The sequence below is a fragment of the Onychostruthus taczanowskii genome, unplaced genomic scaffold (genome assembly GCF_017590055.1).
Source record: "Onychostruthus taczanowskii isolate IOZ18803 unplaced genomic scaffold, ASM1759005v1 scaffold19, whole genome shotgun sequence".
Taxonomy (NCBI): domain Eukaryota; kingdom Metazoa; phylum Chordata; class Aves; order Passeriformes; family Passeridae; genus Onychostruthus; species Onychostruthus taczanowskii.
In genome coordinates this window covers 10439494-10466516 of record NW_024499128.1, presented here as the reverse complement: position 1 = coordinate 10466516, position 27023 = coordinate 10439494, and the positions used below count along the sequence as shown (strand labels likewise).

Below are 27023 nucleotides of genomic sequence, written 5' to 3'. Positions count from 1 at the left end.
CTCTTGCCTGCTTGTTAAATCAAAATTAGTTCCCCTGCAGCATCTGGAAATAAACTCATTTTCTATCTGACTCATCCCGCGTGGCTTTGCTCCCTGGTGAGGAGAGGAGCCACTCAACCAACTGCAGGGCGCTGGGATGCTGAGCACTGACTCACCTTGGTGCAGGGATGGCACTGCCAGCTGCTGAGCAAACAAACAAACAAACAAATAAATCACTGAGTTTGCTGACAGTGCCCCTGTGCCCAGAGGTGCTGGCTGAAGACTCATCAGCATCTCACCATGGCAGCCTCAGCACAGAGCCCTCCGTGGCTGAGTCAGAGGCTGAGGTGTGCAGGGTTGGCACTGCAGGGATGGAGGATGCCAGAGCCACGGGGAGGAGAAAACCTGTGGCAGATTGGGCAGGGGGTAAGGACAGCTCCCTGCTGACCCCACCAGCCTCTCCTGTGGGCACTGGCTCCTCGTGCAGGAGGAGAATTTGCCCCCGTGCTGGAGCTGCCTGGCCTGGGCTCTGCACATCCACTGTCTGCCCTCTCTGCCATAATTACACAGGCTGCATTCCCCCCAGGCTGCCAGGCTCAGAGGCTTTCCCAGAAAGCCAGGGAGGGTTCCCTGCTTCCAAGGGCAGCTGAACTCACCCCGAAACCTGACCCACAACTTCCACCTCGCCCATCATTCCTTTGCTGCTGGCAATTGGGCTGGACTGGGAGGCCTCCTGACTTTGCTTTGGTGCTGTCGTTCCCAGAGGGTGTCTGGGTGGCAGAATTGCTTTCCCACCCAGAGCACCCCTGGACAGGGAAACACCCTTTACCAAAAAGAGACATTTTCACCGAGGGGAGCAGAGCATCAGTGACCCTCTCAACCTGAACAGCTGCCAGTGCAGTAAGGATCCATCCCTTCCTCCTTTCAGGCACCAGCCTGTGTGCACCCTCAGCACTCTCCAGGTCAGCTCTGGAGCTGGTTTGATAAAAGCTGTTTGGCCAAGGCCAGCCTGTGCAGCTGAGGTGCTGCTGCCTGCAGAGCCCTGCCTGGCTCGCTCCTGGCATTTTCATAGAATCCTAGAAAGGCTTGGGTTGGAAGGAACCTTAAAGCTCATCTTGTTCCAACACCTGCCATGGGCAAGGACACCTTCCTCTAGACCAGAATGATCAAAGCCACTTCCAACCCAGCCTGGAACACTTCCAGGGATGGGACAGCCACAGCTTCTCTGGGCAACCTGTGCCAGCACCCCCACAGGCAAGGATTTATTCCCAATATTCCATCTAACCCCGCCCTCTGTCAGTGGGAATCCATCCCCCCTTGTCCTGTCACTCCATGCCCAAAGTCCCTCTCCCTCTTTTTTGGAATCCCTTTAGGCACTAGAAGGGGCTCTAAGGTCTCCCTGGAGCCTTCTCTTCTCCATCCTGATCATCCCCAGCTCTCCCAGCCTGGCTCCATAGGAGAGGTGCTCCAGCCCTTGGAGCACCTTTGCAGCCTCACTCCAACAGCTCCACGTCTTTCTGTGCTGAAGACCCCAGCGCTGCATGCAGCACCCCAGGTGGGGTCTCAGAGAGGGGCAGAGGGGGGCAGAACCCCCTTCCCACATCCCGGCCCTTCCCCAGTGCCGACCCCTCCCACAACCTGACCCTTTCCCAAATCCCAACCCTTCCCTCATCCCGATCCTCTCCCAGTACAGACCCTTCCCAAATCCCGCCCCTCTCCCAGTGCAGACCCTTCCCAAATCCCGACCCTTTCCCAGTACAGACCCTTCCCAAATCCCGACCCTTTCCCAGTACAGATCCTTTCCCAAACCCCGACCCTCTCCCAATCCCGACCCTCTCCCAATCCCGACCCTCTCCCGATCCCGACCCTCTCCCGATCCCGGCGCGGTGCCGCGGGCGGTGCAGTTACCGGTGCCGGCCTCGGGGGGGCGCCGCAGCCGCGGTCGCTCCGCCCCGGCGGGACGGGCCCGGCCCGAGCTCCCCGCGCAGCCCCGGCGGCTCCGGGCGCTGCCGCCGCCGGGGTCGCGCCGAGCCTGCCCCGCTCCGACGGTGAGTACCGGGGCCGCGGGGGGCGAAGGCGGACCCTACCCCAGGGACCCCCGTTTCTTGGGGGGCGCGTCCCCGCTGTTGCGTCCCCGGGCACCCTCGCTGCGCCGGGCGGGCGCGTTTGTTTCTCGTCCCCTGGGAAGCGGAGGCGGGAGGAGCGCGGCGCTCGGGGCTTGTCCGGTTGCCGTGGGAGACCCGCGGAGCCGCACCGGGCACGGCCGGCGGGAGGGCTGTGCCGGGAACCGCAGCGCCCGAGGGTCCCTGTCCCATGGCCGGGCACACGGGGAGCCTTCCCTGCGCTGCCTGTCCCTGCGGGTCCGTGTCCCATCGCACGTCCCTTGGGATCGTCCCCGGTCCATCACCCTTGGGCTTCTTCTCCCCGCTGAACTCTGCTTGGAGTCCGTGTCCCCATTCCGTATCCCGCAGGATCTGTCTCCCCACTGCACGCTCCTTGGGATCCCTCTCCCGGTCGCACGCCCCTTGGGCATCCTCTCCCCCTTGCACATTCCCTGGGATCCCTCTCCCCGTTCCATACCCCTTGGGATCCTCGTCCTCGTTGCATGTCCCTCGGGATCCTCGTCTGTTTGCACAACCCTTGGGATCCCGCTGCTGTCCCACACCCGCCGTTTCACCTGTATTCACCTGTATGCGACCGCGGTGGCATCCCAGGCTGGCAGGGAGGTGCTGAGATGATCTGTGTCCCTGTGAGGCTGGAGCAGTTTCATGCTGAGTTGTAACTTTAGCAGAGAAAACTCAGGGGAGTTCGCTACTTGCTTGGGAAGTGCTTATTTTCAGCTCTCTCCAGGACCAGTTAATTATCGCTGGACAAGAAAAAATTATTGCTAAGATCTTATAATTAGGCAGCCTACGGAGACTGTGGAGCTCGGGAGGCAGCAGAAAGCAAATGCTTTTTGTGCAGGGATTCTGGGGTGTGTGAATAGACTGCCTGGGCAGAGGGCTGGCATTTGCACTGGTGCATTACAGGAGAGCTGGTGCACGTTGGCGGCTCAAAAGACCCTGCAAAATAATTACAGGGGGAAAAAACCACCAAGGAAAGAAAACCTGCTAAAAGGATTCCTGCTGTCCTGGTGGAATCAGGACTGTAACAATGTTTGTGGAGCGATAGGTGCCTTTGGGACAAGCTGTTGGTGTTTGCGGGACCGGGGCTGCTTTTTCCATCCTGTGTGAGCAGCGTCAGGGTCCGGGCTCCTGCAGGGTGCCCGCTGCTAATAATAACGTGGTAAGGAGTTTACCCGCCCTGATCCGGCTAAAGACGGCACCGGGGGAGCCATGGACATCATCAGCCTCCGGTCTGCCCCTAGATTAGATGGATAAAAGTCGCACAAGGAAAGACCGGGCTCTGGAGACTCCATCCCGAAGGGAAGGGAATGGGGGGCTCCGGTCGGAGCGGAGGGGTTTGGGTTTGGCAGCCTCGGCTGTGGGGACGGGACCTGCAGAGGGGCAGGATTTGGAGCCGAGGAGCTCACGTCAGAGCCACCGGGGCGTTCTCATTTCCTTTGCTCTCCGAGTTCTAATTTGTTCCACATTGCAGCGCCGGAGCGGCCTCTCCCTCCGCTTGCAGCATCCAGGCTGCGGTCACTGCCGTTAGTCCGAGCTGCCACTCCAGTGGTTTCCATTTAAAAGAAAAAAAAAAGGCAGAAAAAAGAAAATAAAAGAAAAAAAAATTCAAACAAAGATCTGAGGAAACAGCTTTTCTGGTTCCTGTTCTGGGGTGGTTGTAGCTGAAATCTCACCACCCATCCGTGTGCTGGGATGAGCCCCGGGAAAATTCCAGATGATTAAAAAGTGCTTTAATAGTGTTGTTGCTCTTCCCAAAAGGGAATAAGATGACCTGGTAGCTACAGGTTGATTGGCTTGATAGCATCCCCCCAGGGAAAAGAGGGAGAAACCTGGCTCGGGCTTGAATTGATTAAAGACTTCAACACGAGGAATAAATTCTTGCCATCCAACGTGGCTCTATGGAAAATAACTCCTGGCAAGTAGAAATTATTTCAGTCTCCAACATGAGAGGTGACTCTCTGGCTGTAATACACTTCTGAGAAGCAGTTGAGTTATGGGAGGTGATATTCTTGTAAAAATCTGCACTTTCCAGTATTAAAAAATTCAATCCAGTCCAGTATTTAGAGCTGACATTGCACAGTGTCAAGAAAGCTGGTATTAAATAAACGTGATCCATTTCCAAGGCAGTTATCAGGGAGATTATCACTGCTGGGCACTGCTCGCTGGTAACGTGGACTTGGTGTTTTTATCACTAATCTGGAAGAAAGGAGATGGAAATGATTTCTGGAAAAACCTGGATCTGACCCAGAGCAGCTGAGTGTTAATGGTTTGTACAAATCCGGGTGGTAAGCTGAGTGAGAGAAAGGCATCCTAACTGGAGCAGAATGGAACATGGAAATCTTTTACACCCAAAAATAATAACTGTGGCTCTACGTGGTTTCCTGTCCCTAATCTGGATGGTAAATTTTCAGCTGGAGCTGCCTGCAGATGCTGGGAGAGGCAGCACAGGGACTCACCAGGCTGCAGTCTGTCCCCATTTCTGCACTGGAGAATTGAAAATTTTCAGGATAATGTGAAATTTGTCTCTGGGGAAAAAAGAAAATAGCAGTTATTTGCATTTCCATTTCTGGTCAGAACCAAATTTGGACTTATGGTAGCCAAATCTAAACTTTCCTTCTCAGCAGAGGAGATGTGGAGTCCAAGGGGAAGGGACTAAGGGGCTGCAGAAAGGGTCTTACAGGTGGAGAGGAGGGGGCCATCCAGTGAGTCCACTCATAAATCAATCAAAGAGGAAAGAGGAGGGCTTGGCAAAAGCACCTAAATACTCTCGCAGAGGAGAAAATACGTGGTAGCCAAAAGCTCGTTGATTGAGCAGAGAAAAGATGGCAAGAATCAATAGCTGGCAGCTGAGGGCAGACACGCTGGAAATAAGGCATAAATATTTTACCAGGATGAGTAAATCATTGGAAGAAACGTGGAGCAGCAGAGGTGGGGGCAGCACCTCTTTGCCTTTTGCACCACGACCTGCAGAGTTTCTCCCACAGCCCCCATGCTGCGCCAGCAAGAGGGACTGGATGGAACCACACCAAGGCCCTGATTAGGTGATTTAATTAGAGGATGATGCATTTATCTTTAATCACTGTGGAGCCACGGAAAAGAGTAGCTCTTGTGCCCTGATGGCTCTCCCCGAGGAACACCCGTGACATCCCTGGTGGCACTTGGCAGGTGCCTCTTTTAGCTTTGTCTCTGGCCACCAGTGGTTGTGTTCTCACAGGTCTGTGGTGGGAAGGTGAGGGGACAGTGCTTGGTGGCTCTTCTTGATGTCCAGCAAAACAAACTGAGATTCAGGAAAACAAATCTCAGTCAGCATCCCAGCATGCTGCGGCTGCTGGGGGAAGGAGCTGGTCCAGGGCTTGCTTGTCCACCTGTGGGTCAGAAGGTCCCCAGCCTGGCATCCTTGGGGACACATGTGCTTAGGAGAAAGGGAAAAAGGTCAGGGGGCTGCTGCTGGTTCCATCTCCTCCCCTCCTCCTTTCTTTTCCTCCTGCTTCCTCTCCTTCCTCCTGCTGTTCTCTCCTGGTCTCCCATGCGATGGGGTAGGTGCTGTTGGTTATAGGGGGCATAGATGTGGTTCAGAATCCCACATGCAAACTTCAGGACCGTGTTGCAGAACCTCTGAGCCTTCCACAGCCACCACACTGCGAGCAGCTGATGTCCCTGAGAAGCCCAGGACCTCTCCTCCTCTTCCTCTCTCAGAAACGCGACAGACGCCTGCCCAGGATGATGCACAACGAAGGGCAAAGATTGTTTTGAGAAGGAGGATGAATGGAAGGGAAAAAGGCACGTGAGAAGGATGGCAAGGTAGGGAGAGGCTTTTCCTGAGTGCTGGGTGTGGGCCCTGGGAAGGAGCTGCTCACCCATTCCAGGAGCAGGAACCTCAGGCCTGCAGGAAAATTCCAAAATCCCCGGCGGCTGCAGAGTCACTCGTGGTGGTGGAAGGACACGTGGTGGCCACATGAATACCATGGGCATTTGTCACAGCTCTGCAGAGCTCAGACAGAGCTGGCTGTGGAAAACAGCTGGTTTTGGTGTGGTCAGGCACTGCAGTGAAGAGGTGAAGGATCCCTGACACAGATCTCGCTGGGAGGCAATCCCAGGCTTTTGACTAATCTTTGCGTACCCCAGCTGGTTTTGGTGTGGTCAGGCACTGCAGTGAAGAGATGAAGGATCCCTGACACAGATCTCACTGGGAGGCAATCCCGGCTTTTGACTAATCTGTGCGTACCTGTTAGAGAGAGAACATCCCTGAGTGCTGGAGAAAGGGACCCTTGGGAAAGTCTGGATCATGCTCCAGGCTTGTGTCCTTCCAGGGAACCGGCCTGCAGTGAGAAAAGGGCTCAGCTGGGCTGGGGATGTCCAGGAGCACGTGTCCCACGAGCTGCTGGAAGGTGTGACACTCTTGCTGGCTTGTCCCCGGGCAGCTGGACGCAGCTGGAGCATCCCTGCTCCTGCAGCAGGGCTCAGCGGGATTGCACGTACCAGGGAGAGATTTCCTCCTCCTACCAGGGATTTCCTCCTGGGGGCAGATGCCGGTGTCCAGCGTGCCCGAGCGCACGGATGTGGGAGGAGCCCACTTCATTATCATCTTACCCTGTCCATTAGAGTCCTCAGGGCAATTAAGACCGGGTGTGTTCTGCTGTCTCCAGGAGAATGTGATTTCTCAGGTCATCCAGGCTGGTGCCTGGTAAAATCACACCTGTGCTGCTCCAGATGCTGAAAATTGGGGTGACACCTCCCCCTGACCCAGGCTTCTGATTTTTTCCTGGTGAAACGTCTTTGCCCCTGAACTCTGCAGGAGCTGCATTTTATAGAAAGAGCAGAAAAATAGCCGAGCTATAAATAGCACATTCAAAACCAGTCAGGGACCTGCAAGAAGCAAGGATGTTGTCTCTGTGATGTGGGCTTGGAGGAATGATTTTGCCACCAGCAGATGGTAAAAGGTTTCCCTTTGTGCTGGAGGTAGTTCAGGGTGGAGGAGATTAAATCCGTGAAACCAGTGATTTGATGACAAAGTCTTGTCTTTTGCATCCTTGATGACAAGGTCCTGTAGGGACTCTGGGGCAGTTTTCCTTCTGGTCAATGCTAATGAGGGCTGGCAGGGCCGTGCTGCAGGCCTGGGGCAGCTGTTCCTGAAGCTGCCAGTGCCCTGACCTGCTCCCCAGGTCGGGGCTGCCGCGGCACTCCCAGGGGATGTCACACAGCAGACATCAAGGGATGTCCCCAGGGATGTCCCCAGAGGGAGCAGCAGCTCTGGGCTCAGCTGGAGAGGGAGGAGCAGCAGTGTGGGGGGAGCCAGAGCCCCAACCCCATCCCTGCCTCAGTTTCCCCACTTGCAAGGTGGGAGCAGGAGCAGCTTTACCTGAGCCCAGCGAGTTGGGGTGAGGTTCTGGGGCAATGTAAAACACAAGGTGCTCAGCCCTGCTGTCCTGCCAGGACTCCTGCCCTTCAGCACACCAGGAGTCAGTTTTGGAACCTGCAGCCTGGGGAGAAGGACAAACCCCAGCATTTTCACAGTCTTGGTGGGGCTGGGAAAGGGGTGACTTGGGATGCAGCAGCGTTGCAGGATTTCACAGTTCCCAACCACATCCTTATCACCTGGTGCCTCAGTTTCCCCATCTGCAGCATTCCCTGTGTCTCTGGCTGTGGGATGGGGGATGCACATCCTGCAGCAACCCTCCACGCACGGCTGGGAGCTGGTTTCTGGGTTAGAAGGTGACCTCTTCCATTAGCAGCAGGGACGCTCTTTTTTCCTGAATTAGATGGTGGTTTGGAGGCTGTCCAGGCCCGACATCACTCTGCTGATAGCGCTGAGTCTGCTCTGGAGCGTGGCTGTGCCCGAGCCACTCTGGCTGCAGCTGTGGGAAGCTGCTGACACCTCACGTGTCCCCAGCCAGGAACACCTGGTCACCCAGCTTCCCACCTCATCTGCTGCATCCAGCTGTGGATGGCACATTTTGGGGTTCCTCTGTGTGTGCATGGGGTCCCTGCACGTTAAAGATCTGGGAGATGGAGTTCCCAGTTCTGTCCCAGCCAGGAGTGCTCAGATTGTCTTTCCAGACCTCCCCTGCCAGCAGGGCACAGTGCGGCTGTGGGTCACCAGGTGCTGGTGCAACCAGGGTGGGATTTCAAAGCCATCTGCAGATGGGGACAGGACGTCAGGCAGGAGTGCTACCCACCTAAATCCAGAAGTGATTTGTGGTTCCTGGTCCGTTCCAGGGGATTGAGGAGCACTGGGAGCTGCCACAGGGCCATGGCCACATCTCCTCCAGTCGCTGCCCTGGGCTAACGTGACAAGGGCAGCCTTGTCAGTGATGCCACCCTGGGCCTGAACGTCCTCCACAAACAAGCAACAGCCAAGAGATTTGCCGGAGTCAGGACATTTTTAGAAAGGCTAATTAGTGCCCATTTTCACCCTGTGTCTCTTGCTGAGAAAAAGCATTTAGCAGTCACCTCAGAGTGAGCGAATTTGCACTTGAGCTTTCCGTTTCACCTCTAAAAAATGGGATTGCTCCGTAAACTCGTTAGTGAAAGTAACTCCTGATGCCTTGGCTGCTGACCAGGATGGGCCCCGCCAAGTCCCGCTGGGCTCTGCTCTCCTCCCACTGCATTTTGCCTGGGTAAGGGGGACCTTGATGAAGAAATGTGGGGCCTCTCCAGGCTGTGTTTTTAGGGACAAATCCTTCCAGGGGTAACTGTGCTGGTGCCAAGGAACTTGGCTAAGCTTTTCCACTGGTGTTTTGGGTCACACGAGGGAAATGGCCCTCCCTTGATCTGTCACCTTGGAGGTGACAGTGGCTCCTCCGTGGCTGGCTCTCCCCTGCTGCACATCCAGCCTTGAAACCGCTCACCTTCCCCTTCTTGCTCTTCCCTGCCCAGCTGTGCTTCATGACGAGCTCCCGCACCATGTTTTATGGGCCGTCCTCCACCATGGCTCCGCCGTCCAAGAACCGGCTGAAGCGCCAGAGCCGCCTCTTCTCCCAGGTGCTGTACCGCACCCTGAGCTACAAGGACCGCAGCTCAGCCCCCGCCGAGGACGACCCGGCCGAGCTCTCCACCCAGCTCTCGGCCCCCGGCATCCTGAAAATCTTCGGGGGCAACATCTGCGCGGGCACCAACTACAAGAGCGTGCTGGTGACGGGCAGCTCGGGCGCGCGGGAGCTGGTGAAGGAGGCCCTGGAGCGCTACGGGCTGAGCCAGCTCAGCGCCGGGCAGTACGCGCTCTGCGACGTCATCGGCCGCTTCCAGGGCCCCGAGAAGCAGTGGCAGACGGAGGGGCTGAGGGTCCTGGGTGACCACGAGAAGCCGCTGCTCATCCAGGACCTCTGGAAGCCCAGGGAGGGCTTCTCGCGCCGGCTGGAGCTGCGCAGGAGGGCGGAGGTGGAGGAGATGGCGGCCAGGGATGTGGACACCACCACTGCAGGTCAGAGCTGGCTGTGGGGCAGGGAGAGGGGTTGGGATGCGCCCCCAGAAGCCCTCCCACACAGGGGTTTTCACACGTGGTTTGGGTGGGAGGGTTGTCATATTTTAGCTGCGAGGCTCCTGGGCTGGGGCAGGACTCAGCACTCTCCTGCATCAGTTTGGTATCTGTCACCGAAAATATTTACCCCAGCCAGTTTAAGGGTTAATAACAAACCCTGCCCTTGGCTGGGGAGCAGCAGGCAAGAGCATCTGTGCTTCCTGCTCTTCCCATCAGTGAACCAGCACCATGGCATCCTCGGCTTCGTGCCTGGCAGAGCACTGCCCTGCTCCCCATGCATCCCCATCTCCCTCGGGACATCCCTCAGGCCTGACACCCCAGGCAAATCTGCAGGAGCAATTAAGGAAAATGAAAAGCTAATGAAGAGAGAGCAATGTAGGGCAGCAGAGCCCCTGCAGGGTGCCTGATGGAGGCCAGGGCTGGCAGGAGGAGATAAGTGCATCATTAGGAACCAGCAGGTTAATAAGCGACCCCAGCAGCAGTAATGAAGCTTTCCTCCTCCCACCCTCAGATAAAAGCCCTGTGAGGATGAGGGCAGAAAGGTTTGAAATCAGATTTTTACTTGCACAATGTGCTTGCTGGGTCAGACCTGCTGAGAGAGGGGTCTGGACCAGGCTCCAGAGGTGTTGGGCACTGGGTTTTGCTGGGATGGGCCCCCAGCAGTTCCTCATCCCTGTAGGAAAAGGCTGCTACTGTCAGAACTAAACTGGTGGTGATACAGGATTACCCTGTGTGCTTGGCAAAGAAGAGCCAAGTTTCTGCCCCACCAGCAGCAAAATAAATGGTCTGACAGGGGGGACACAGCTCCTCTCCCACCCATCCTAAGAAAAGCTGGAAAGAACCCCGGCACAGGTGAGGGAGTCCAGCCATGAGCATTCTGGAGGGGAGCAGAGGCAGCTGGAGCTGCCCAGCTGCAATTTTCCATTGTGATTTCACCTGGTACTTGAGGAGACAGGGCTGCCTCCATGCTCACCGTGGGCTGCTCAGGGAGGGGATGCACAGCTGCTCCCAGCTCATTGCACAGGGGACACAGAGAGAGGTGGCTCCTGCCAGAGCCTAGGCCAAGGAGGTGGATGCTCTGCTCTTCTCTTCAGCTCCTCCTCCAGCCAGGATCAGAGAGATGTGAAGCACTTTGGGAGAGCAGCAGCTCTAAAAACAGCTTCTGTGAATGGAGGGAAGGGCAAGGGCCAAATGGGGGGGGGGGTGCAGCACTCATGGCAGCTCCCTGCCAGAGCCCAAGGTCACATCCACTCGGCCTCAAATCCTCCCCCTGGGTTGCAGAAAGCAACTTTCCTACCCATGGCCTGGATCCTGGGTGGGCTGGAGCTGTGGGAGGGAGTGCCAGGCTCCCACGCAGGCAGGGAAGCAGCAGAGTTGGGTGCCCAGCACAGGGGCAGCCTGGGGCTGGCACCCTTCGGTCATTTCCCATGGAGGAGCAGCTCCTGATGGGATCCTGTGCTCTGGATCTGGAAATAAGCCCGTTATGCTTTCGTTATCACTTCATTTGTTTCAGCACTCCTGGGTGGGGCTGTGGAAATTCCCCATTTTTTAACCTTTGGGCATTTTCCATAGCTGACCAAGCTCTTCCAAGACAGAAGCTACACCCACAGTCAGGCTGTCTGCTCTGCAGACTACACAGCCCGTGGTTGCCTTACCTGGTAAAATCTCACTCCTGCAGCCCTTTCTTTTGGTGGCACCAGGGGCTCTGTCACCAGTCTCACCCTGTGCTGCTGGGACCACCCTTTCCCACCTCATCTGCAAACTGCCAGGAATGAATGTGAGTGATGCAGCCTGTGACCCAGCACCCCAAAAAGACACAAAACTCCTGGTGTAAGGGGTATTGACCATGAGTGCCCTCCACCAGGGTCACCCTTGTCACCAGGCTCAGGCTGGCAGAGGTCCCCTTGCTGAGCAGCAGCTGCCTGCCCAGGGTGGTGGAGCACTGGCGTGGAAAACACAACATCTGTGCAAAAATAAAGGGATTTCAGGCTTGCAGCTCCCTCAGAGAAAAGCAGAGGGATTCTCAAATCATTCCCAGGGCAATACCTGCAGGCTCTTCCCTGTCCCTGGAACAGCAGGACTGGGACTACTGGGGTCATGCAGGTGCATCACTGGCTGGGGGAAAGGCTCCACATCCATCCATGACCTGTTATCAAATAGCTTAAGACTTTTATCTGCTCAGTTACCCATTATCCTAATTAGTTTATTAGCTGCTTCCCACTGGGGAGGACAGTGCTGGCTCCTCATGCCACTAATTAGCAGCACAGGTAGAGCCTCTCTGCAGTAATGAGGCAGCTCCTCTCTCCCTGCTCCTTTTGGGGAGCACAGAGGCAGCAGTCATGGAGATGTAGGGAAAACACCCACAAACCAGAGGGTGCTGGAGGGAGGTGCAGACCTTGGCATCTCAGTGGCATTCATTTTCCAAAATCCCCCCCATTTTGTAGCAGGTCCTGTCCTAACTGGAGCTTTCCCAAGAGGCTGGAGGCTAAACTGCACACGCAGCTCCAGAAATTTGGGATTTAAGCCCATTATTCTAAAAGATGCTCTGGCAAGTGCCTTTGAGGATCTGGCTTTGATATACCTTAGCACAACTGCATCCAGGGAAGATTCCCTGCAGAGTCTGCAGAGCAATTACATTAGGAAGGACTAGCCTGGTCTTAGTCCCTCCTGGGTACGTTCAAAGCATTTCTCATTTCCTGGGGCCCGTGGAATTATTTGTTGATTTATTTCTCAGCCAGGAAAAGCGAACCTCTTTCCTCAGCTGAAAAAGAGGCAGATCCCAGCCAAGATCCCACAACTAAAAGTTTTTCCCCTGGGTTGCAGGATGGGTTTAGAGGCAGCAGCTTGGTGGGGTCTGGTGGATGCTGCCCAAGAATTGCCCAGCTCTCCCAAAGGATGAGATCCAGCCCTGTGTTAGGGTCTGATTAGTGAGAGATGCCTCTGCCTGAACTGAGGTGCAAATGAGACAAATGCTGAAGTAAATAATACAGATTTTATTAGCAATCAGTGTGAGGTAGAGAGAGAGAAGAGGGGGGACAGAGGCAGAGCTCTTTTCTTGGGCTGGTGGTTTCTTGGGCTGGTGGTTGTGAATCTCCCCCTGCCAGAATTGCCTCTTTCCCAGTCAGAGCTGATTCAGCACAGTTGCTGAGTTGCTTCCATTAGTTTCTTCCTTATCTTGGGAGTTCTGCCAAGTGTCCTTGTGGCCTGTAAATTCTGTATTCTTTGTGCCCACTATCAGTGGTACATCCTTTTTCCCAAGCCTTTTTAACCCCCTAGGCCTGAGATCATTGGAGCTTGTCCAGCCCTAAACTTTAACAAGGCCTAACACCCCGACAGTCCAAGTTCTGGCTATCCAGGGAGGGATGTAACATTTGGGGATGCTCTTTAACTCCTGGCATGCTGTTCCCATCCCAATCTCCATGTGGATTCAGCAGCCACTGGCTCTGCCCTGGTCTCACTGCCCTGGAGATGTTCAGGCTGAGTTTTGGGTGGGATAACCTGCACATGCTTGGGAGGACAAAACAGTACCAAAGGATGAAAAAAACCTAACCCAGTTTTATGGAGGGACTTTGTTATGCTCAGGAAAAGAGCTGTGTTTATCTTTCCAGCACAGCCCCGGGGTTAGTGGGAACCTGTGACGGGGGCTCTATCGGCCGTGAAAAAGCAGCTTTTTCCTACACAAAATAAATACAGAAGCTTCCTTTCCCCTCGATAAGGGGCTGGTGAAGGCCTGTCTCTGCAGGCAGTGGGACCCCAGCTCCAACAGCAGCTGCTCCCCAGGATCTGCCCCCACTCCTCCCTGCTCCCACAGCCTGGTCTGGGATCTGCATTGTCCCCGCCGTCCTTCATCCCTCTGGCCCATTTCCACAATGTGGGCTGGGGACAGGGCTCCTGGGGGGAGCTGAGGTGTCCTGCAGAGACCTTTGGGGTGGCCTTTGGCATCCCCAGCAGCGTGGCTTGTGTGGGCTGTGTTGTCCCTGGATGTCACATCCGTGCCGTGGCCGGGTGGGGATGGGAGCGGGGCCGATTGCCTTTTTAAGAAGGACACAGGGCACGGGGCTGCTTGGGGTGGCCTGACTGTGCCTTGCCCTAATCCCAAGGCCATGTAAACAGCAGGGACTATTTTCTCCCTGTCCCACCCTCCTCCCTATCCCCATCTCTTTGATTTTCCCAGCAAAGGAGCGCTCCATTTAAAACAAACAAACAAAAAAATGTATTTCAGAACCAGCAGCCCATTCCTCACCAAATAAGGCAGATGATTTTTTTTTTCTTTTTTTTTGGGTCTGAGATTGTGAGTGTCCCTTTAAGCAGCCCTGGGCACACCAGGCTCTCTGCTTTGCCGTCCCCAAATCCCGCTGGCTGTCCCCAAACCTCGCTGTCCAAAGGCTGCTCCCTGGCCGGCCGAGCCAGGAGCAGGGCTCTGCCTCTGGTGCTGCACCGACAGCGCTGCACTGCTGCTCCTGCAAGCAAATCCTGTAGGGTTTTTTCCCTCTCTTCGTTCTCCCCGAATGCCAGTGAGCTGCTCCCAGGAGGCTGCCCGGCTGAGGTACGAGCATCACCCCTCGGACACACAACTTGCTCTTTCTCCTGCAGGGCTCAAGCCACGCTGGCAGCACGGAGGGACCCACCGGGACCCCCCCGGCTACTCTGGGGGTGCCCTGTGAGGGGCTGCCTTGGCAGCTCGGCCAGGCCTATTCATTCACTCCGGCTCCTGTTTGTCTCATGGACAGACAGCTCTGCCCGAATTGATGCTTGGGAGAAGTTAATTACGGCTTGTTCCTGCTGCAGCCGGGCTCCACTGCAGCTCCCATGCCTGGCTGATGCTCCGGGGAATTGGGGGGGGTCCCTGCCGTTCCCACTTGCTGCTGGCGAAGGGCTGGAAGCCGAATCGGCTCCACTGCAGCTCCCATGCCTGGCTGATGCTCCGGGGAATTGGGGGGGGGTCCCTGCGGTTCCCACTTGCTGCTGGCGACCGAGTGCCGAAGGGCTGGAAGCCGAATCCGGGCTCTTTTTTTTTTTTGAGCAAAGATTGAGTGAAATTTCTTTTTAGCAGGGATTTCCTCTCCCCCCAGCCCTGCAGTGTGGCCGGGGCGGATGGGGGATACTATGGACCGGCTGCTCTCCATTCAGTGAGGTTTGGGGGCCAGGGAGGGCAGGGACACCCCGTTTTAGCGGTGGCATTAGGACACTAAACTCCCCGCGCCGATGTCTTGGCGTCACCTTTCTGGGAGGGCAAAGGACCGGGGGGACATCAGGGCGGGCTGGGTGCGCAGCGCCGGGAGGGCTCCGGCTGCTCCATCCCCGCTCCGAGCTGCAGCATCCCTCCGGCCGCGGGGTGCTACGGCGGTTCGGGGGTGCTCCGGGGGGGCTGCAGGGGCTGAACGCCGCTCTGTCTCCCCCTCCATCCCCGCAGGCATCAACGCCCAAGCGCGGAAGCTGCAGCGGCACCGGGCGCGGGGGGCCCGGCGGGCGGCGGGGGCTGAGCGGCGCGGGCCCCCCCCGGCCCTGCGGCGCAGCCTGAGCGAAACCAGCCTGGGGAGCCCGGCACGGCGGGCAGGGAGCGGGGCCGGCAGCGGGGCCCGGCTCCAGCGGCACTGCTCCACCCTGCCCGGCAGCCCGGCGGCGGCGCGGAGCGGCGGCAGCAGCAGCATGCGGTACTCCCTCTACCAGTCCCCGCACCTCCTGCTCCTGCAGGGCTACAGCCAGCAGCATGTAAGCACCGCGCCGCCTCCTGCGCACCCCCGGCACCCCCCGCTTCCCTCCCGAGCCCCCGGAGCGGGGCTGCTTGCATGGCCGGAGCTGCTGGGGTCGAGGGAGGTGGTGGTGGTGAGGGTGAGCATCCTTTAGGAAATGGGCTTGGGACTTGCAGCCTTGTCCTCGAGTCTGTGCCCGGCTTGTCCCCAAGTACGGGGAACACGGAGGCAGGAGCCGTGACCCCCTGCAATGCCCCGGAGGGATGCAAGGTGATCCCAGAGCGGCATCCCTGCCCCGGCCCAAGGGAGTCCTCGTTCTGCGGGTGGTGGCTGAGCTGCCCCGTCCCCTGTCCCGCTGCTTCCTCAGTGGTGCTTCTGCGGGAGTGCGTCTGCGGAAGGCACTTGGAGAACCGCAAAGGACAGGGTCGGCTCTTGCAGTTAATGGCTACTTGTGCCCGTTGAGCGTCGAGCTGTTCTAAGTTTTTGGCAGGGTGACACCGGCACTGCAGCCATCCCGTTAGCGCTGCTGGGGAAAACTGAGGCACGGGCTGGTCCCCTGAGCTGCCTCGGAGTGTGCGGGCAGGCTGCAGGGAAGGGCAGGGCCAGGGATGGATGCTCTGCCTGGGGTCCCACTGTCGCCCCAGGTAGGGGGTGCAAGCATCGCTGCAGTCTGGGGGAGAAGGTGGGAAGGAAAAGCAGCTCCAGAAGGGATGAGGGGGAGAGGTGGAAGGAGGGCTCCCCTTCTGTCCAAATCAGCCCCACTTACTGCATGCCCAAAGTCATTGTACACTTTTATTGCCGTGCCCAAGGCAGGGATCGCTGCTGTCCTGCTTGGCAGCAAGGAGAATAGAAAAACGAAATGTTTTTGCCGTGCAAAGATGCATGGGGGACAGCTGGGGACAGCGAGGGGACAGCTGGGGACAGCGGGAGGCTGCAGCATCACTGCATGGCAGGGAGGAGGGTCCCTTCTCCCCCTCCCCGGTTCATGCTGCGTCTCTCGCTTGGCAGGACAGCTTGGTTTACCTGCTGAACCGCGAGCAGCACACGGTGGGCCAGAGGACACAGGCGAGCAAGCCCAGCATCAGCCTGTCCGCCCCCGACATCCTGCCCCTGCACTGCACCATCAGGAAGCTCCGACCTTCCCGGCACCGCTCGGAGGAAAAGCTGGTGCTGGAGCCCATCGCCGGCGCTGGCATCTCCGTCAACTTCGCCGAGGTGGCCCGGACGGTGGTGCTGCGGCACGGGGACCTGCTGTCCCTCGGCCTCTACTACCTGCTGCTCTACAAGGACCCCATGAAGGCGCAGCCGCTGCCGGCGCAGACCCTGCTGAGGCTGCGGGCCCTGCGCCCCGAGGGTCCCCAGGTGTGCGGGGCGTGCGGCAGCCTGCTGAAGGACAAGGACAAAAAGCGGGGCCCTTCGCCCGCCGGCGGCCCCAGGACGCCCCGCAGGAAGCTGCAGCTGGAGTTCGAGCCGGCGGCCGAGGATGTGCTCCTGCGGCGCATCATGACCCTGATCGAGCCCGGCGGGGACGACCACAAGCTGACACCTGCCTTCCTGCTCTGCCTCTGCATCCAGCACTCGGCCACCAACTTTGAGCCGGGAGACTTCGGGCAGCTGCTGCTCAAAGCGGCCAAAATGATCCAGAGGACGGTGTGGGTCAGTCGGCGGTGGGACGGGGTGTTTGTGGGGTGGGGGTGTTGCTCGAGCCCTCCCTGGGGGCTCCTCAGCCTGTGGCAGCGAGTGCTGATGGGGGTGATGCTCGTGCCACCCCATCCCATGGGTTTTCACTCTGCTTTCCCCTTCTCTCCCTGCCCAGGAGCGGACACGGGAGCTGGCTGAAAAGCAATCCCAGCAGTAAGTGTGACCCTCCTTGTTTTACCTCAAAAAATGGGAAAAATTCAACCTGGTTCTTCCTCCATGAGTGAGGGAAGGCCGTGGCTGTCAGCCAGTGGTGCATGATGAGTTTTCCTGCTGAATCCCGCTCATTCTGCTCTTTGGTCCTTTAACCACATGCCTGCACAGAATGTGTGGGTTTGGAAAAGCTCAGGAGGGAACAGGACCTGCAGCAGCTCTGGGGTTTTTTCTGATCCAAGACCTGGCCAAGGCTTTGCACTTGTGGCTTCACCCCTGGGTGATACCTTAGGAATGTCTCTTATGCATGAGCCTGACCTTCCTCAGGCTGGAGACCCCTCAGTGGAGCTGAGATGGAGCTGGCATTGCATGTGTGCATCCAGGGGTGGTGGCACAGCGTGTCCCAGTGCTGGGAGCACCATTCTGGGACAATCACAGTGGTGCAAGGAGCTGTCTTCCCAGCCATGTCCAAAATCCCATCTCTAAACCAGTATCTGGAGAAACTGTTGGTGCTTGCTGTGAGCTCTTCTTTAGGATACATTTCAAGGATGTTTCCCAGTCCCTTCGTATAGCAGGAAAAAGCAGTTTGGCAGTTGAGAAATTTCCCAGATGCTTTTTGTTTTATTTTTGAACAGCCCAGGGCAGGTGAGCTGGGTTTAACTGTCCAGGGTTGGCAGGAGCAGCACATACCTCTAGGGTAGGGCTGCTCTTCAGCTATGAATATTTAATGCAGTTCATCTGCCCAAAAGTGGCACCCCACAAAGGCCAGGTTGCCTTGATCAGCCTGGTCCTCACAGGATCCCCTTTGCCTCCCCACAGAGCAGAAACCACTGAATTTTTCCTTGTAAAGGGTCTTTCTAAGGGGAGTGCTGGGCTTGGGGGTGTAGGCATGTGAAAGCCCTCTGGCATTGCCCCAGACTGGCTGTTTTCTGCCCAAAAGCCTGAGTGGGGATGCTGGGGAGCAGCAGGTGTAACACCTGCTGTGTCTCCCCAGCCAGGACCCTGCCACCCTGTCCCGCTTCACCATCACAGACCTTCTCCCAGACCTGCAGCACATCATCTTCTGGATGGCCAATGCCATCGAGATCCTCTACTTTGTCCAGCAGAAATCACCCACCTACATCCAGAGCATGGAGGAAGAGCTGGACATCAAAGGTAAGTCTGGATGCAGCATCCTGCCTGTTTTCCCAGCCAGAGCAGCTCTGCTCTGCTAATCCTGTCACAGGTGGTGGTCAGTGCCCTTGAGATGCTCCATTAACCCTCCATAATCCTCATCAGCAGGGACATCTCTGTGCTGTGGGGAAATCTGTGGGAGGAGCAGCCTCACATCCTGCCCTGGTGCTGCCCAGCTCCAGAGCCAGGTTGTGTTGTGTTCACACACAAGTATCTCCTGCCACCACAGCAGCTTGTGGTTAATGCCCTGGGGGGGCTTTCTTCACCCTGGATTTGCAGGTAGCCCTGCAGAACTGCTCACTGGTGAGCCTGTGTTAATGCCAGCAAAAAAAAAAAAAAAAAAGATAGGTATTAAACCAACCTCAGAAACTTTCTGGTCTATGCAAAAAGTTAAAATGTTCTTAGGCCAGGCAGGAGCTGCCAGCAGTGATGGGAGCTGTGGGGGATGCAGGTGGGAGCTCCCCCGGGCCACAGGAGCCTCTTTGTCCTGTTGAGGGATTCTGTGGGAATGATACAAACCTGGAAATTCTAATAACCCACACCTTGGGAGTTTGGGGGCATTGCTGCTGCAGGTTTGCTCCCCCATCCTCCTCTCCTCTCCTCAGGCTCCAAGGAGTCTCTGTTCTCCTCGACCATCACGGCCAGCGAGGAGGCGATGACGGTGCTGGAGGAGGTGATCATGTACACCTTCCAGCAGTGTGTCTACTACATCTCCAAGGTACAGCGGCACACGGGGCCAGCACGAGCATCCCCAGGGCTGGGCAGGACGGTTTTGTTTTTTTAAGCTTTCACTCCTTGGCAGTTGCACCACGCTGAGGTGTTTTCCTTCGGGCTGAAGTTCCGCGATTTTTGGTCGCAGCCCAGGAAAAGTATTGAATTACTGCGGCGTGTTTCCTCGTCTGCAGTGCAGCGGCTCGGGGGAGGTGTTTGGGGAGGGCTGCTTGGCTCGGGCCGGCGCGGCATAATGCTGTGATTCAGGGCATGGATGGATGATTCAGGGCGTGATGGAAAGGGGCCCCTGGACCGCGAGCAGCGGGGAACAGAGCGGGCAGTGTGAGGCACAGAAAGGCTGCCCTGTGCAGGACGGCTCCTGGCCACCGGCACACGGGGACACGGGGCTGCTCCCGCACCGCTCCGAGCGGCGCCTTCCTCCCCTGCGCCCTCCTCTTCCCTTTCCCCTGGAAGAAGTGAGTGCAAGGCACTGCTCTCCCATTTAAGCACTATGGAAAATCATCCCCATCGATCCTGAATTTCCTTTCACCCTCGTGCCCAGCTGATTGGTTGCTGCCCTGGTTCACATCAGGTTTTGCAGATTTTAGCTGGTGTCACACGTCATCTCTTCCAGCTGCTAAAAGTGACCAGCGTGTTAATAATTAATTGTTATAAAAATAAATTATATATATTTATATATATAATTAAAATATTTATAATAATATAATAATTTTTATATATACTTAAAAATAAATTATATATATTTATAAATTTTTATAATTTTTTAAATTTTTGCACAACACTGGAGCCCATGGAGGCAGGGGGTGAATAGGAGCAGCCCCTTGCTGGAGAGCACTGGCAGGGTTTGCTTGGCTTGAGGAGGTGAAGGAAAAGCTTGGCTTTCTATTTTCAAAAATAGAAAAACCCCAACAAACTGAGTCTGCTGTGAACTTGCTGCTCTCCCTGCAGTGTCTGTACGTGGCTCTCCCTGCCCTGCTGGAGTGCAACCCCTTCCAGAGTGAGTGCCGGGAGGGCTGGCGGGGGACCCCGCCCCTGCCCGAGGAGCTCCGCAGGGTCGTGCTCATCTACCAGGCTGTGCTGGACCTGCTCCACCAGTACGAAGTGCACCCCGAGATCGCCTCCCAGATGTTTGCCTACCTCTTCTTCTTCTCCAACACCCTGCTCTTCAACCAGCTCCTGGATAAGGGTCAGTCCTCCTTGAATTGGGTAGCACATAGGGGACTGAATTATTGGGATGCCCTCCAGTCCATCCCAGTGCCACCTAAAGGGATACAGGAAGGAGGGGGTTGGAGGTGGGCAGGTCTCAGCATTGCTACAGGCAGGCCAAGCACAGACCCAGCTGCTGGCTCCTGGGTCCCCATTCCCAGGAGAGGCTAAACCCCACAAGGATCCATCCCCATTCCATTGCCCCTCCAAGCCTGAGCAGAGGAGGCTGAGGGCAGTTAATAGGGGCAGCTTATTAATGAACTACAGCAGCCTGAGGTGCTCATTAGCCATAATTAACGCAGCTGCCCCCTTGTAAGTGCCCGGCAAGGCCCAGCCACCACCAGGAATTACAGCCACAGGATATTGGGGACATTAACCCAGGGCTGGGGGACAGAGGGGCTGTTCCCTGATGTGGCTGATGGATGCTTTGCCTCCTCAGGCTCCTCTCTGGGCTGCTACCACTGGTCCCAGGGGGTGAAGCTGCGGGCCAGCGTGCGGCTGCTCCTGGAATGGCTGCACGGCGCCGGCTTCGAGCAGCTCACCCAGCAGTTCTTCGCCAAACTGGCCAGCGTGGCCAACCTGCTGGCCATGCCCGGCTCCCAGCTGGTGCAGGTGAGGGATGCCCAGCCTGGGGCTCGTGGCATTGGGATAGGCATGGGCAGGAGAGCGCCTGCTCGGTGTCTGGGTGGTCCCTACACTGATGTGTGTCTTTTGCAACCTGCCACCAGCTGCTCTTCCCCAGGGTCTGTGGGTGGGCAGTATCCAGGAGAGGATGTTCTCTCCATCTTGCCTGACCACTCCCTCCAGTGCCCCCTGCAAGCTCCTGCTCCCCAGAGGCAGCAGTTTCTCACCTCTGCCGTGTGCCTGCTGCTGTGTCCTCACACAGATGACCTGGCCATCCCTGCGAGCCGAGTTCCCAGCGCTGAGCCCCGCGCAGCTGCACCGGGTGCTGAGCCAGTGCCAGGCAGTGATGGACGTGGGCTGCATCTCAGCGTGGCAGCCCAGTGAGGAGGAGAACCCAGCCACCTTCCAGCCTGGTGAGTCTGCTCAGCCTGCTCCATTCACATACGAACCAAACAGGTCATTCCCTTCCCTTCCTGGGTGTCCTGTAGTACCTTCAGCAATTGGTAATAACCATAGCCCCAAAATTCAGATATTGCAAAGGATGCAAAGTGCAGAGTGCTTTTTTTGCTGTCCCAAGTGAGGGATGTTGCTGGCTCAAGCTCACTAAATTCCTGATCCCAGATGGGAGACTGCACATGGCTGAGAGCTGGGAGGCAGAATTGGGGTGCAGCCCAAGACACTACTAACCTCCGTCCATCCCTCTGCCTTTCAGATGAGGTGCTGGAGTCCTTCGACAACCACCCACCCATCATCCTGCCCAGCGGGGGCTTCAAAGTGGACCTGGAGGTGGAGACGTTGGATGACAACATCTACAGACACCTCCTTTACATCCGCCACTTCCTCTGGAGCCTGCAGAGCAGGAGCCCCCACACCAGCGAGGGGCTGGGCTCAGCACTCCCAAAGGTAGCCTGTATCCCATGGGGGGATTGCACCTCTCCTGGCTGGGCAGGAGGGTCTTGGGTCCCTCTGCAGACCCCTCCAAGACCAGTGCCAAGGGCTTGCTGCCCTTGCCTGCAGCCTGGAGCTGTGGCAGTGCCCTCATGGAGAGCTTCTGGAAGGATTAGTGCTGCTAATCCCCCAGCATGGGGGGCGCGGGAAGCTGAGCTGGAAGGACAGAATCTTCCCAGCAATCTCGTTAGGGAGGGAGGGGAGATGTCTGTGGGCAGCGCTCCCCTTCTCCCTGTGTGTTCCCTGTCCTCCCTGCTCTGCACCCTGCCTGTCCCCAGCAGCCAGGCTTGCACACAAGTGCTAATTAGCTAATGCCTGTAAAGCACAGGGAGGGTGAAATGTGCTGTGGGTGCTAAGCTCAGCTGCCATGTGGAGGGTGTCCCTCCAGCAGGTCCCCTTCTCCTCTCCCATCCTGTCCCCATTCTCTGCAGCACTCACAGGCCCTGCTGCCTCCTCCTGTCACCCTGGGGCCACATTGCCCAGCCCTTGTGGCACAGGAGGAGCTGTGCTACCCCAGTGTCCCCTTCCAATGGGATCCCCCAGCAGGGACGTGACCAGGAGTTCCCTCCTGGCTGGCTGTAAACATCCCCAGCATGACCCTGGCCACCAAACTGGGCTGTGGGAGCTGTGCTGGGAAGCCAGGACAAGCCTGGCAGTGCCTGAATTGTCAGTGCTTTGGGTGCATCTGGCAGCCAGGAAAGCAACGGGGTGGTGGGGTCCAGGTAGGGAGTGAAAAGCACACGCAGGGGGTCCCACAGCATTTTCCTCCTTCTTAAGAAAGAGGCATGCCCGACGCCGGAGGTGCTGGAGGTGAGCGAGGGCCATGCCCAGGAGGATTATTGCTCCCTGGGCGGCTGTGCCGAGCCTGAGGGGAACCCCCAGCTCTGCCTGGCCACCAGCTCCTGCCCCTACGAGCCCCCCGCCGGCGAGCCCCAGCTCCAGGAGAAGCTCCAGCAGCTGCAGCTGGGCAGGAGCCCGGTCCCCAAGGGTGGCACGGCGCCCCCAGACCCCTCCTGCCTGCTGACACCACCCACCACCCCCCTGAACTTCGACTCTGTGAGCCCGGAGTCCCCGCAGGGCACCGGCAAAGGGCTGCAGGACGCCCGGAGGAACGGGATGAACGGCACCAAAGGCAGCACCCCCGAAGGTACCGAGAGCTGGCGCTGCCCCGGGGCTGTGGGGCTGGGCTGGGGTGGTGCCAGAGCCGTAAGCTGCTCTCTGCTCTGCCAGGCTGCTCGCCGACCCCCTATGACTACCCCACGCCGGAGTCTTCCAGCCGCAGCTCTGCCACCGACGACTTCTGCTACGTCTTCGTGGTGGAGCTGGAGAGGGGCCCCATCGGGCTGGGGATGGGGCTGATCGACGGCGTGGTGAGTTATCAGCTGGTGCTCTCACACAGCTGGAGTGGGATGTGGGATGTGGTTTGTACCCAAGAAAAGCTGATGGCGTCCCACGGGAGCTAGGTTGCTTCTCCTGGGGACAAGGAGGCACAGAGGGATCTCTCAGTGGATGTCTACTCGTAGGTCACTGTGCTGTGTATGCAAAGTCCACAGCTGTCCTGCAGCTGGGGAGAGCAAACAGGCTCAGCTCTCTTGTGGAAAGAAAATGACTCAGCCGAGGTCTTTCCTCCACCCTTCAGCGGTGGCAGGAGAAACAGAGAGGACCAGGGAGGCTCACAGGGTGTCAAAACAGCTCCTCCTTTGCATAAGGAGGAATCTGGCATTGTGGGGTTGGTCATCCTTTTAAATGGCCTTTCACAGCTGTGCTGTTGGTCAGTAGGAAACACAGCATCACCAAGCCCTGGCACAGTGTGAGCAGAGCTCCCATCCCGGAGCTGCTATGGGATGGGAGCTCTGCTCAACACGGCCGCAGGCTAATGATGCTTTGCTCTTAATTAAATTGAACAAGAGCAGGTTGCCCCCACCTCTCCTTTCTGTGTATAAATTGATATAAAATCAAAGGATCATATTTCCTTCCTGTTACTGTTAGCACCATCCCCATCACGTTCCCTCGCATCTCCAAGGTCCCACTTGCCATCAGGCTTGGTTGTGAGCCCAGGGGGAGAGTTACCCTGCCTGGGGAGCTAGGCCTTTTGGGACCACAAATCTTTGTGTCCCTTTTTTTTGCTCACTGCCTTCCCCTGCCAACAGCACACCCCTCTCTGCTCCCCGGGGATCTACATCCGCACCCTGATCGAGGACAGCCCCGCGGCTGCCGACGGCAGGCTCTCCATCGGGGACCGCATCCTGGCTGTCAACGGCACCAGCCTCATCGGGGCAGACTACCAGAGGTGAGCCTCACCTCAGCAGAGGGCCTGGGGTGGCACCAGCACTGGAGGAGTTACTGTCAGCTCCAGGTTTCTGGCTGTTTTGCTCTGAGAGTTGCCAGCTCTGCAGTGCTGAAGGATGCTGCGGTACCAGCGAGCTGCAGGGAGAGGAGTGACCTGCACAGGACACGAGAGAGAGGGGAAGGCTGTGGGTTTGGAAGAGGGGATTATGGAGCAAAAACTGGGGAGCATAAATGGGAAATAAATGAGAGCTCCAGAGGTGGGTCTCAGCAATGCAGAGCTGCTGCAGCCCCATCCCACCCCAGGTTTCCTCTCAAAGGTGGTGGGATGAGACAGCTCAGAGGCAGAGCCCAGGTGCCCACAGCACAGAGCAGCTTTGGGCTTATTTGCCCTTGTCCTGGCACCACTAACCTGCAGGCCAAGCCCTCCACAAAGCTACAGGCAGGAGAGAAACAGCTCCTGCTTGTAACCCTGAGCAGGCACAGGTGATTGGCAAAGCGGGGTGTTTTGTGAATGCCTGTGACTTGGCAGGCTCCTGAGGGGCTGCCAGAACTCACCTCTGTCCCTGTTGCTGCTCCCTGCAGTGCCGTGGACCTCATCCGCTCCGGGGGGAAAAAGCTGCGGTTTCTGGTTGCCAAGTCGGACATTGAAATAGCCAAAAAGATCAGTTCCAGCTCCTCTTCCTCTTAGTCCTTGTGGTACAAGGATCCTGCAGCAGCTTGTGGCTACAGCTCTGGTTAAGGCTGACCTCAGGGAGCCTGGAGTGCAAGAGGGAGGACCAGGACTCCACAACAGCCCTCGATGTGCTTTTGGACACTTTGCCCTGCACTGCAGCAGATGCAAGGACATGCAAGGATGGTGCATGCTTCTCCCACTGCACTGCCTGGGAGCATCATTCCTGATCCATTGCCCAGCCTCACCTTATACCCAGTGTCATCCTTCTCAGGAGCTTTCCTATTTCTTTGTCCCCTCTGGCAGGGGCAGGGAAGGGAATGCTCCCACCATGAGGACTTGTAGGCAGGCTCCTCTGTTCCTCTAGGCTGGCAGCCCTGTGTGATATTTTATGCTGACAGGCAGAAGGCTTGAAAGACCTTTGGGTTTTGAAGAGAACACGTGAGGCAGACCTGGGTTTCACTGTGGCAGTGGCCACCTGAGGTGCTGGCACATCAGGCTGGAGAAGTGTGCCCAACTCTGGGGTGAAGGCAGCACAAGCACCCAGGAGTGGGATCCCACACAGGAGGAGTTAATCCCCTGGTGCCATACACTAGCTCAGGTGCCTTTTGCTGGGTACAGCCCTTCCTCAGGATGGGAAGCAGCTACAGCAAAGGGCTGACACCACCAGCAGTTCCTGAGTCCCAGGGACAGCTCCCTGCAGAGAAGGACCCCCTTGCTCTTGCTCTGCAGATTTACTGCCCAGCTCTGGCACCACGATCCTGGCTGAAGGCCACCAGGACTGATGGCAAAATGGTCCCACAGAGGATTGGTGCCACCAGGAAGCTGAGAGAGCCCAGCAGCACTCGGCAGTGCCACCAGCCCAGGCAGAGAAATGACAGCTCAGCACCACATCCTGCTCCAGCTTTGCCAGCCCATTGCAAGGCCACCCTGTTTTGTGCCCTGCTCGGAGCATCTCCCGGCTGTGTGCTGCTGAAATACCGACGGGTGATGATGGACAGCAGACTCCCTGCTGGGACAGGACACACGAATATCCCAGGAACTGCTCTGCTGCCGACCCCGCTGTCAGCTCAGCCGAGGGTTCAGCTCCATCGTGTGGCTGCCCGGGCCCCTGCACACCCGGCCTCCTGCCGCCGCGTCCTCCCTCCAATTTTAGCACCGTTAACGGGATAAACCCGACCTGATTTCCACATATAGACAGATACTGAGACCTAGTTTAGCCGAACCCTATTAAAACAGCCTGCAGCAAAGCCCTCCATCACACCCTGCACGGTCCAGGCTCTGGCAGGGGATCACATACTCACATGGCATCTCACAACAACAGTGCTCTGAGGATTGTGATGCTAAAAGAGGGCTGGCTTTAATTACACCTCACTGCTGCAGTTTTGGTTCCTGTGCTTAGTCTTGCACATCGCAGGAGTGAGATGTCAGAACACTCCATGCAAGGGAAATGCTCCACTACTGGATTTCAACGCTGCCTGGCCTGCTTTTCCAGGCAAGATGGACCAGGCACCTTCTCTGAGACACGAGTGCCTTGCTGCTCTGCTGGGCCACGCTCACAGCCCTGCCCTGGGGTGCTGCCCCAGCAGGGACTGGGAGCAGTGCATCCTCCTGCCACTGACTCAGCTCTACCAGGCAGGTGAACAAAGACTCAGGGCTCCTGGTGATTCACTTCACTTTCATTCAAGAAGGTATGCTGGCCTGTCATCCTCCACAGAACTTGAAATGGGCTGCCTAAAGCCTCTGGGCAAACTGCATGCACTCCTTACTCCCCTCTGCCCCTGAGCCAGGGCTTGGGGTGAGGCTTGGTTTGCATTAGACAGTGCTGGGGCTGCATGCTGGCACCTTCCAGCAGTACCAGCGCAACCCACTGAGCACCCCTGGAGCTGGAAAACAGCCCCAGAGCCGTGTGTCGCTCACAGTGCAGTCAGGTATTGAAACAGACTGTAAATAAACCCTGCTATTTACTAGTGTGCATGAGGGCTGGCTTCTCCCAGGAGGAGCAGGGGGATGGATTGACTTCCCTGTGTGTTAATATGTACAGCTGAGATGTGTATAAAGCTCTGGTGCAGATACTGAGCACAGCATGGCGCCTGTCGGACACGGTGGATGTTAAGAAATGCTCTGTGTCAACAATAAACTGGATCAATAAACCTCTCTAAGCCCTGCTCTGGCAGCTGTCTCTTGGATCTCTCAGTGTTCACTCCAGTGGTGAGACACGAGAGCAGATGTGATGGAGCCAGTCCTGCTTCCTC

The 27023-nt window shown here is 57.2% G+C and overlaps 1 protein-coding gene across 3 annotated transcripts; it reads left to right on the top strand.

Annotated features, from left to right (window-relative positions):
• Nucleotides 1-1943: 1943 nt before the first annotated feature.
• RADIL (Rap associating with DIL domain) lies at nucleotides 1944-26930 on the top strand. Of its 3 annotated transcripts, none has more exons than XM_041401735.1 (15): nucleotides 1944-2027; nucleotides 8982-9525; nucleotides 14996-15294; nucleotides 16284-16931; nucleotides 17092-17129; nucleotides 18121-18281; nucleotides 18905-19017; nucleotides 19980-20217; nucleotides 20677-20849; nucleotides 21124-21274; nucleotides 21574-21764; nucleotides 22587-22956; nucleotides 23040-23179; nucleotides 23960-24099; nucleotides 24681-26930. In XM_041401735.1, exons 2-15 carry the CDS (start codon nucleotides 8991-8993, stop codon nucleotides 24784-24786), a joined length of 3303 nt encoding a protein of 1100 aa, XP_041257669.1. In that variant the 5' UTR covers nucleotides 1944-2027; nucleotides 8982-8990; the 3' UTR covers nucleotides 24787-26930. The 3 variants fall into 3 exon arrangements, with proteins under 3 accessions (XP_041257669.1, XP_041257668.1, XP_041257667.1); XM_041401734.1 differs by lacking the exon at nucleotides 1944-2027 and adding an exon at nucleotides 5773-5906 and having other exon boundaries at nucleotides 16284-16925; XM_041401733.1 differs by lacking the exon at nucleotides 1944-2027 and adding an exon at nucleotides 5773-5906.
• Nucleotides 26931-27023: the final 93 nt, after the last annotated feature.

Coding starts and splice junctions, on each gene's coding strand:
- RADIL (XM_041401733.1), top strand. CDS start 5,871: ATGGAAGGGAAAAAGGCACGTGAGAAGGATGGCAAG. Junction 16,932..17,091: donor TGATCCAGAGGACGGTGTGG/GTCAGTCGGCGG, acceptor CTCCCTGCCCAG/GAGCGGACACGGGAGCTGGC. Junction 21,765..22,586: donor TGGGCTCAGCACTCCCAAAG/GTAGCCTGTATC, acceptor CTCCTTCTTAAG/AAAGAGGCATGCCCGACGCC.